This window comes from Poecile atricapillus, chromosome 2 (genome assembly GCF_030490865.1).
Source record: "Poecile atricapillus isolate bPoeAtr1 chromosome 2, bPoeAtr1.hap1, whole genome shotgun sequence".
Classification (NCBI taxonomy): Eukaryota; Metazoa; Chordata; class Aves; order Passeriformes; family Paridae; genus Poecile; species Poecile atricapillus.
In genome coordinates, this window is record NC_081250.1 from 31,306,418 (window position 1) to 31,317,391 (window position 10,974).

The 10,974-nt window shown below is 39.3% G+C and overlaps 1 protein-coding gene across 2 annotated transcripts in view; it reads left to right on the forward strand.

Moving 5' to 3' along the window:
* Positions 1-10,215, forward strand: part of ABCB5 (ATP binding cassette subfamily B member 5) — a 35,452-nt gene extending 25,237 nt beyond the window's left edge. Inside the window, exons 22-29 of one of the 2 annotated variants that reach the window (XM_058832383.1) lie at positions 743-946; positions 1,641-1,741; positions 3,061-3,201; positions 3,713-3,869; positions 6,125-6,322; positions 7,257-7,463; positions 8,463-8,609; positions 9,145-10,214. In XM_058832383.1, coding sequence (XP_058688366.1) covers positions 743-946; positions 1,641-1,741; positions 3,061-3,201; positions 3,713-3,869; positions 6,125-6,322; positions 7,257-7,463; positions 8,463-8,609; positions 9,145-9,342 — 1,353 coding nt within the window. In that variant the 3' untranslated portion in view covers positions 9,343-10,214. Of the gene's footprint in view, positions 1-742; positions 947-1,640; positions 1,742-3,060; positions 3,202-3,712; positions 3,870-6,124; positions 6,323-7,256; positions 7,464-8,462; positions 8,610-9,144 lie in introns of both variants that reach the window. The other variant, XM_058832382.1, reaches the window with a different exon arrangement.
* The last annotated feature ends 759 nt before the right edge of the window (positions 10,216-10,974 follow it).

Sequence of the window (10,974 nt, forward strand, 5' to 3'; positions counted from 1 at the left end):
CCACCCAAGGGTTTTTGTTTTTTTACCATCACGCCAAGCTCTAAGGAAGGGTTCTAAGGAAGATGAACTATTTCCACAGGGCTATTTGCAGAAGTTGTTTCTTCAGATCGGAGCCCACCCAGATGCTGGATACTAATCAACTCTCATTTTAAAAAGATTTTGATGAAAAGGTTATACAGGGAAGGAGGAGGTGGGAATTCTTCAGTTGGAGTTAATCTTAACTACTCGTTATCCCAGTGAGATAAAGCATTTCTGCAGGGTGGCAAAATTCAGATTTCCTTTCTCTAGGAACACAACTTAAGTGCAGCAATGTAAGAAGCTGAGGATGCATATCTTTCACTACTGTTAGTATGGAGGGTCTCAGTGGATGGCTGTTGTTAGAACAAGCCCCTCTTGCCTAATGCTGGACATCTCACTGCCAACTTGCCTACTGTCACAGCGGTCACAATTTTCTCTTCCTTGGGTAGTGTGCGAAGTCCCAGATACATTTCATGGAACAACTGTCACATCCAGCTCTCTAGACTACATTAACACCTCCTGAAGGCCTGAATGTTGGCAGGTGTTAGGAATCTCTAGGAATGGTTGCATAAGTTGGTGCATAATGTCCACAGATGTGATTGCATATGGTTTAATTTTCCAGCCACACCTTTGGCCTTGACTACAGCATTTTGAAGTGGTAATTTAAGCAATGAAAAGAAAAATCTAATGACATATATTTGTGGGGTTTCTGGGGTTTTCTTAGGCAACTGGAAGCCGACTTGCACTGATGACTATGACTGCTGTTTCCCTTGCCACTGCCATCATTATTGCATTTGTATATAGCTGGCAGCTAACTTTGCTTGTCCTGGCCTGCGTTCCTTTTGTTGTTGGTGCAAATGCTGTGAATGCCAGCTCTATGTCTGGTCATGCTGCAGAAGATCAAAAAGCTTTGGAAGAGGCTGGAAGAGTAAGTTCTTCAATTTTAACTACAGAGTTCTGGTGTGAGATCACTTTTAAGGACAATATTGTAGTTATATTTTAGCTGACTCAGTTCTCCAAGATAAATGAAGGGTGTTAAGGGGAATTTTTAAATACCTCCAAGAAAAGCAAAACACAGATAACACAAACCATCTGCAAATTTGAATATAAAAATGTATTTGAAAGCCTCCATAGTGGATTTCTGGGCAGTGGCCGCTGCAGCAGACACAGCCCCAGCACTGATGCCACCTTGTGTCTAGGGTGAGCAATGGGGCTCTGCACTGCTCTTCTGCAGTCAGAAGTGTTGCAATACCGATACCTTTTTATTCTATCACAAAGGCAAGCCATTAATGTGCTCAAGAGTTCCAAGGTACTGTCTTTATTCACCTGGTAGTGCTCTTCCAGAAGGTAGAAGTAGTCCATGCAAAAGAGCAAGCTTTGCCCAGATTACCCCATTTTCTTACATTGGGTTTAATTCATGAGGGCCACAATCCATGGGTTAGGGAAGACACTGCTAATGAATAATTTCATTGCTCAGTACTTTCCTTCACCTCAATCCCTACTCTTAAGCATACAGGTTCTGATCTAAAATAATAAATGAGAGCAAAAATCAAGTGTTCAGAAGCTATCTTGTAGATTGCAATTGTAAGAGATATTACCTCTTGTTTAATCTGTTTGTTTAGATTTCAACAGAATCAGTTGAAAACATAAGAACTGTAGCTTCACTGACCAAGGAAGAAGCATTTTATGAAAGATATGTTGCTAGTTTGAATCATACATATAGGTGGGTTTTTGTCTTTACAGTACACTAGTCTTTCAAGTTTACTCTAAATACTTTTCTTGTAATCAATACCTAATCAATATCCAAAAGACTGGGAAGAATATCAATATTCTTCCCAGAAGAATATTGCTGTTCAAATAGTTTTGAAATGTGTGAAGCTATTCAAATAGCTTTGAAATGTGTGTAATCTCTATATTTTAATGTACATTAAGTGCAGATTGAAAAAAATATTTAAGGATATGTCTTTATTATGCAAACACTTTATAAACTGCATTCTCTGCGTATGTGTTACAGAATATTGTGTTTGCCTACAATATAGGGTATATGTTCACTCCAAGTCAGTGTATTGCACTGATACTACTAAACTTAGGAACTGACAGTTCCACCACACCCTTTATAACATAAACCAGTTTTATTCCCCTCATATGGCTTTGAAACCTTGAAAATAAATTCATACGTTTCCTTGTTTGATCCACCACACCCCACTGACCTTTCTCCACTGCATTTGAATCACTGCAGTTGTCAGATTCTCCCAGCTCCATTTTTTTAAAATAAAATAAACCAAAATCTAAATTGCTTCTAATGTAAAAGAGGGAATTGAAAATTATGTATTGCACAATCTGTCCTCAGCCAAAGTAGTGTTAAAATTTAATGTCTGATGAACTGCTAAAAGCACAGATTTGGTCAGGATGCTTGCTTGGGCTGTCACAGGTCTGATTTACAGCTCAGACTAGAAAGGATGTTTCCTCTTCCTAAGAGAGCATCTTAAACATTGAGGACAGAGAGTTCCCCAGATTCTTATTTGGTGTGAGTTCAGTTAGCTATACAAACAGAAACCTTTTCAGAGGGATAGATTGAGAAATGGTGGCATAGTCTGAATTCCTGTGGAGATTCCCAGCAATGCGCCTCTGCTCCTCTCAGATGGAATGAGCTGGTGGAAGGCTGGAGGCAGCTCTTAGGCTAGGCTGGAGCCTGCTTGTTTTCTTAATAAAATGAGTCATAGGGGGTAGTTATAAATTTATTTCATTTTAACTAGCTGCTCTAGTGACCTGGCCTGCTATAAAAAATTCAATTTAACATAACTGAGGACCAAGGATTTCATTGCTTTCTGTCCTAAGGGCATTTCTGTGTCATGAAGCCAGAGGCTTTTAGGGTCTGGCAAGGATTGCTTGTCAGTGTGTGTGTTGTGGCCTGATTTGTTGTGTTTTTGGGGATGACCTGGATTTCTTGAAAACTTAATTCCAGAAGTCTGGCTATCCCCCAGCCAGTGTCTGTTGTTTCTCTTTTACAAGTAATTTATGGAAAGTCTCGTCTTTTATCAGAAAATCTCTGAAAAAAGCCCCTTTGTATGGATTTACCTATGGAATAGCTCAGTGTTCAGAATACTTGATTCATGCAGCAGCCTTCAGATTTGGAGCATGGCTCATTGCTAATTGTCTGACCAACTTTGAAAATGTATTTATGTGAGTATACTTTATAAAATGTAAAAATTATCAAAATCAGTACACAATTTATATAGTTTAGTGTAGTGATTTCAATGTATGCAAATTATTTTATCAAATTACAGAGGTAATGGGGCATGGGAATCCAGAAATTCAGTCTGGTTGGGAGTGTTCTTTTGGGCATAAGGGAAGTACTGGGGAAAGGTACTCTGCATATTGGGCAGTGAAACAGCAAGAGTGAGCAGCAAGCTTAGCACACCTACTCTGGAGAAGCCTTTGCCCTTTGATGTCCCTTCCATGCAGAGGGTGTTAAAAAAAAGAAGTGATATGATACCACTGTTCATCTGTCAAGTAGCTATGGGAACAAACTGACCTTCCTAATACTGGATGACATCTTGGAGTGTGAAAAGCTCCAGAATTATTATAACCTAAAGATGCTAAAAAACATTATTCTGGAGGTATGTTTTACGTAGTCGGAAAAGAATGCATTGTTCTACCTGGAATGAATCATGCCTTGTCCTTTGCTTTTTAGAGTCTTCTCTGCTGTTGTGTTTGCAGCTATGAATGTTGGTCAGTCTTCTTCTATGGCACCAGACTATGGCAAAGCTCGAATATCAGCTCAAAGAATCTTTCAACTTTTGGGCAGAAAACCTGTAATAGACAGTTACAGTGAACAAGGTGAAAAATTGGTAAGGGTTGGTGATGTTTCGTATGGGGGTTTGGGGGGGATATTGGAGATCTGTTTCTTTGAGCTTCTGGTGTATTTTTTTTTGGAAGGAGTGTTCTTTTTTTCACAGGAAAAAAGTGTTGTAACAAACTAAATTAGTGATTATCTATTATCAGCAAGTGTATTCAGGCGCCCATTTCTTAGGGTGTCAGAAAAGGATGCTGAATTAGGATGACCTAATGAAGGGAGCCTACAAGAAGGATGGAGAGGGACTTGTTACAAGAGCCTGTAGTGACAGAACAAGGGGGAATGGATTCAAACCAAGATACTATCCTATCTTAGATGAGACTCTAGAAAAAGAATTCGTAACTGTGAGGGTGGAACAGGTTGCCCAGAGAAGTTGTGGATATCCCATCCCTAGAGGTGTTCAAGGCCAGGTTAGATGAATCTCTGAGCAACCTGGTCCAGTGAAGGGTGCCCCTGCCCATGGCAGGGACTAGATGTTCTTTAAGACCCTTTCCAACCCACACCATTCTGTGGTTCTGTCAAAAGACAAATGTTATATATATAAGTAGTGGTACTGACTTATTTAGGGACCATATTATTTCTGGGTTTTAGACAAAAGTGTATGGCCTTTAAGGTAGTTTTGTTCTAAATGATTTTTTAAAAATACTTTTCATTCTACTGACTCACAGTGTAAATGGCTTCAGAAAAACACAGAAAATGTCAGTTCCAGTAAATGTTTTGTTGTTTCTTTAAGGGTTTATAGGAGAAATAAAATACTAATGCATTTTTCTAATTATTTTATAAATAAGAGAGATTAGTTCCTTTATAGTCAGATGCTTTGCCAAAAGCCATCCTATTCCATTTATGGAAACTTTTACCATTAAAAATGTGCTCTTGTGAAGTCAAAACAAGCTTAATGAATAATTTAGTTTGTTCTAAAGTTGTGGGATGAAAAACACAACAAGCAAAAAACAATAAAAAGTGAAATCAAAAACCACCCAAATGTTCCCCAGGGCCTTGCTTCTAAACCAAAATTGTCATTGAGGAGGCTGACCTCAGCACTTGTCAAATTTCTGCGTATAATTCTTTCAATTTACATGTTCTAGAAGGATTACAGTGGCACATCCAGGTTCATCTAAATTTAAAATTAACTTCTCATGTGGGCTTAGATGGTAGCTCCTACTCAGGAAGCCATAATCCAGTTTTCTATAAATTCAAGCTCATATACAGGATTTTCAGCCTTTAAAGTTCTGATCATACTTGCATATTTTCTTGAATCAGGGTTCTCTGGCACAGACATTGAAAGACTTGGCAGAAGGTCTCCAGTAAAATGAAATTTAAGTGAAAACATTTTTAGTATAGACTGGACTTAACTGCCAGTGATGCCTGTGACTAAGCAAAGCTTTGAGTCCATCAAATTACGTTATTACCTGCTCTGAGAACATGTATTAGTGGTGCTGCTGTTATGTACAGGGGGCTGGCTCATATCCCAGAGAACAAGACAGGCAGTAGCTTTGGCATGTGCCCCTTTTCTTCCACTTGTGCTTGAATATCAGCCTGGGTAGGATGGCTAATTAACAATTATCACTGCTTTTTAAAACACAGTTTGTCCTTTGTGTCCATAAATAACCTACTGAAGAATTTAGCTCTGCTATCTCTGATTTTGACCTTGTGTTACATCTGTTCAAATTTTGCTACTTGCAGGGTAAGATGGGGAAAGCAAATGATACACTTTATCTCACAAGTAGAAATGTCTCAATTTAAATGTATTAGAAATGAAAAATCTGGATATTGTCTATTTTATTTAAGAGGGTGGTTAGGCACTGGAGCAGGCTCCCCAGGGAAGTGCTTGCACAGCACCAAGCCTGACAGAGTTCAAGAAGTGCTTGGACAATGCTGTCAAGCACGTGATGTGACTCTTGGGGATGGTGCTGTGCAGACCCAGGAGCTGGACTCTGATCCTGGAGAGTCCCTTCCACCTCAGCTTACTCTGTGTTTCTGTGATATTCTTTTCAAAGTTGAAGTGAAAAATAGACACAAGAGATGCATAAAACTTCTCCAAAATGATGTAGTGACTTACAGAACATCCTATAACAAGTGATACTATATCAGTCCAATATTTCATTTAAAAGAATTTCGAAAACACTCTTGAAAACACCTCCCCAAACTTTCTTGGATCTCACACTTTAATAACCAAGTCTTAATGAGTGTTGTTATAGTTAAGGCTAATAAATGCTAATATGAGCTTGTGAACTCTCTACTGCTTTTCAGAGCCATTTTGAAGGCAACATTGAATTCAGAAACATCCGTTTTGTATATCCAACAAGGCCGGAAGTTCAGGTTTTGCAAGGACTCAGTGTGAAGGTTAACAAAGGACAGACTCTGGCATTAGTAGGAAGCAGTGGCTGTGGCAAAAGCACATCCATTCAGCTCTTGGAGAGATTTTATGACCCTGTGGAAGGACAAGTGGTAAGAATAGACTTGTGTGGCTATTAATAGTAATTAAATCTACAGAGCTCTTTATCTGCGAAGGTTTCAGAGGCTTTTGTCAAGCCTGGCAGTCCCTCTGTTGAGATGCTTTTTTCAGAGGTGTGAGTTACTGAGGCTGTGCCTCCAGTGGATCTGTAGGCAGTCCCCAAACCCTGTCATTGCCCACCCTGTGTGTTTGCCCACACGTAGCAGCAGTGGCACCCATGCTGGCACAGTGTGCCTCCTCAGGTCACAGCTCTTGCCTGGGAAAGGAATGGCCATGTCCAACTGCATTTCCTCCCCAAGGCTCCCCATGCCCCGGTCAGACAGGGGCATAACACCAATGTATCATGCTTGTCAGTGTCTAAGTTTTCTTGCTGATGTGAATTAACGTATTAGGGACACAGATTCATGCTTCAGATAACACAAATGTAATCTCACGTAGATGTTATTGTGCCACCAGGAGACAATTATTGTGTCAGGAGGTCCCAATGGGCTTTTTGATGCAACCCCTGTTAAAGGGTATAAAAAGTTGGAAGAAACCTCCTTTGGAGGGTATACAATCAAAAGGCCTACAGCTGAGAATATTTATTGTTGTGTTCAGCTTTTTAAGGGACAGGCTTTCCCATGAGCATCCTGGTCCTTCTTGTGGTCAGTAGGGCTGGAAGAACCACAAGAACAATCTGTTTACCTGCATGTTGTTTCTGCCTGCTAGCAAATGGAAGTAGAAGAACACAAAATTAAAACTAATGCAGGAAAATATTTCATCTATTCTGCTGGTTCTTTCCATTTACCATGCAAAAAATTTACTTAATTGCATCTGGTAAAATAACACATAATGGGCTTTGTCTTAGAATTGTTTCCTGTTTACAGCAGGTATGTGTGGATGAGCTCAGGAGCCAGCTTGGCATCATGTTTCTGTTGTTTTTTCTAGCTAGCAGATGGATTTGATACCAAATCTCTGCATTTACAATGGCTGAGATCCAGGCTGGGCCTGGTGTCACAGGAGCCCATTTTATTTGACTGCAGCATTGCTGAAAACATCCAGTATGGAGACAACAGTAGAGTGGTTAGTCAGGAGGAAATTGAAGCAGCAGCTAAAGCAGCCAATATTCACGCCTTCATTGAAAAACTGCCAGAGGTAAGTGACAGTGATGTTCACAGTGAGATCATATATTTGGATGATACAGAGAAATCAAGGTAGTGCTCACTTGCATAGATCAAATTAAAAAGAAACACTTTTGTTTCCCCTAATGTAACCTTTATTATTTTGAAATGTCAGTGTGTTTCAAGCTTTAAATCCTTTTCAGTTTGATAAAAAAAAGGCATGTTTCCATTTTTACAGTTATTCCATTATTATGCAATTATTCCATTATTACAGTGGTAGACAACTCAGAATATTTGGGGGGTGAGGGGGAGGTGGGGAGAGGGAAGTGATAGAATGTTCTATATATGAGTAAGTGCTCACAATAATTTCTTTATATATTTTTTCCTTTGACAGCAGAAACTCTTCAGGTTACTCAGATAAAGACATTTTATTTTTCTAAAAAAATTTAGTAAAACAAAGTCTACTTCTAATTGAATGGATATGCAGAGGGAGTGTTCCTTAATAAATACAAGGGGGCACTAAATCGAAAGTGAATGGCATGACGTTTGACCTTCATGCCTGGCAAGAATTTGGTTCTAACAAGGAAAAATGCCTTGATAGTTTGTTTTCACTGTAGTTCTGGGTACCTGAAACTGAGGTAATGATGCTACCAATTACTACTAATAATGTTTGAGATTCTTAATTCAGAAGTAGTGCAGCATCAAGTTCTTTGTGTATATGCCAGTAAGCATTAAATTGTCAGTTAATCTTATTATCATACGCTCTGTGGATGCCTCACTGCTGGCACCATTCAAGACCTATTCCAGCCTTTGAGGGAGTTAATTTTCAGACTGGGTATGAATATGTGTGGCTGTACACATAGCTGCTTGTACAAGAGATGTTTATAAAGCCTTAGCTTTCTCAAAACCACTTGCACTATTCTTTCTTTCAAGATGAAATTGCTTAACTTTTGTAGCCATGAATAAATTTTACTTTTAGTCTTCCTTCTCTAAGAGTATTCACTGGTGATTTTTTAAATTTTTTAACATCCAGAAATATAATACCCGGGTGGGTGAGAAAGGAACACAACTTTCTGGAGGTCAAAAACAAAGAATAGCAATTGCCCGTGCTCTGGTTCGTAATCCTGCTGTTCTGCTTCTGGATGAAGCTACCTCTGCTCTTGACACAGAAAGTGAAAAGGTGAATAATGATTGTTATGTGAAATACTTATGCCTATGTACATAGCATGTTTGCTTTCTGTAGAATAAAATTAAAGCAAACATGCTACAAATGCTCAATTGTGAAACAAGTCAGGTGTATCACAGTAGCTTCTCTACCTGAAAGGCTTGAATTGAACTATATTAGAAAGCTGTTTATATAAGCTCAAAAAAAGAGTAGAAGAAAATCTGAAATTTTAAGTATAAAACTCCACGTTGATGTGATGCTTCTCAGTTGTCATCCTATCTATCAGATGTTATTTGTGTTAAATACTAAATCTGTGTTCTGACTCAAGCTGGATGCCCAAGAACCCACTTCTCCACGTCTCACATTTGTTCGATCAGGCTCACTGACCTCAGAGAGAAATTCTGTTGAATAAAGGTGTCCTGTGTGCATTGACTTGTGTATCTGTGGGACATGTATTCAGGTGATAAGAGAGTGAGAAGCCAAATGTAGTTCCTGGGACAAGGGAAGCTCTTCCAGGTGCTAACAGTATTGTCATGTTATCTGTGTACAGATTGTCCAGAAAGCACTGGATAATGCGCGGCAAGGTCGGACCTGCATCGTCATTGCTCATCGCCTGTCCACCGTGCAGACAGCCGACATCATTGTGGTGATCCAGAACGGCAGGGTGGTCGAGCAGGGCACCCACAGCCAGCTGCTGGCAAAGGAGGGACACTACTATGCTCTTGTAAATGCACAAGTCTCTAATTAGTACCACTTGTGAGCTTTTTTGTTGTTTTTTTGTTGTTTTTTTGTGTTTTTTTTTTTTTTTCTGGGAAGACATGAAAAGCTCTAGAGAGGATTCCAGCTGGCTGTGCTGACCAAGCAGGAACTGTGTTGCAGCCTGGTTGCTGTATCTAGCACAGCCCTTGGCCCACACACCCATGGGGATGAGCACGGTGCTGGGTCACAGAAGGTGCACAGAGGAGTCCTAGGGACTGAATATGTCACATTTGGTGTGTGTCACATGCTCTGGAGGGTGTCAGACCTGGTGTAGTCTCACCCACAGCTCAGGTGGGTACCCTGCTCTCCCTGTCCTCCCAAACCCTGGCCCAGAGCAGCTGCCATCGACCAAGGTGGTAACACGGGGTATGACAGCAGTGGTGTCAACAACAAGCTGGTGCTTGTAATTGCTCTTTGGGTTTCTTCATCAGCCAGATGAAGTCATAAAGCCTTCTTTAGTTAAAGATGATTATCAATTCTTACTGAAAACTGAGGTTCCATAAAAAAAGATTTTGTTAAAGATAAGGATGTTGATACATCGGTTTCATTTTTTTCATTACTTTATGCCACGTTTCTCATATTACTGTGCTTCACACGTTTCTTGGATAACCAATACTCTATTTCAGACTATAATTATAATAGTTATAACCTCTCCATATCAAGATAAACTGCATAAAAGATACCATTGTTTTGTTTTGTATTTTCCAAATGCTGATCTAACAGAATTTATTTGTTCTTTGTATCCATCAAGATAATTTCAGAAGTTTTATGGGATGGCATCTATTGGAGTGAACTCCTGTCAGCCATGTGAACAGCTTTTCTTTAAATAAAGAAAAAAGGAAAAATTGTTTTCAATATAAGTTCCTTTCTTTTTAATAGACACAATACTTAGGGTCATGGTTTAGTAGTGGTCTTGACAGTGTTAAGTTAACATTTGGATTTGATAAGTTAAAGGGTCTTTGCCATTCTAAATGATTCTATTATTCTATGATTAATTTCAGAGATTTTTTTTTTAAGTGTTGGCAAAGCTTGTTTATAGATGTGCTTTAACAATTTGTTATTCCTCTGATATATTCCTCAGGGTGCTGCAATACATCCTTTCACTGTTGAAGAATATGTACTGTGTAGTCAGAGTGACTCAGCAGCTGAGGGTTTTTGCCTGGTTAAACCCAATTGAAGCGTTTCAATTTTCCAAGGCTTTGCACGTGGCTTTGGGTTAGGATTAATAGCCTGGAGCAACCTGCAATACTTTATAATTTCCAGATTGTAGCAGACAAACTTACAGTAATTACCATCTCCTTTGCTCATTTCAATTAGTTTCCAGCATCTGAATCTGCAAGGGGAATAAAACACACAAAACAAACTCTGATCTCGGGTTTGCCAAAATAAATACAGTTGTTCTCCCTCACAGCTTTTCTCAGAGACAGTTTCAAGAGGATTTTTTTACTCATTCAGGCACCCCTCTTGTGTGATCTCTTCATTTTCTTGTGATAGTAGTTCCATAGTATGTGCCTGCCCTTATATTCCCAATTATCTAATGTGAGGTCAAATTAATTCCCTTCTCCTTGCTTTGTTTCTGCACTGGAGTTAAAATTACAAGCACTAGATTTTGATTCTCAAT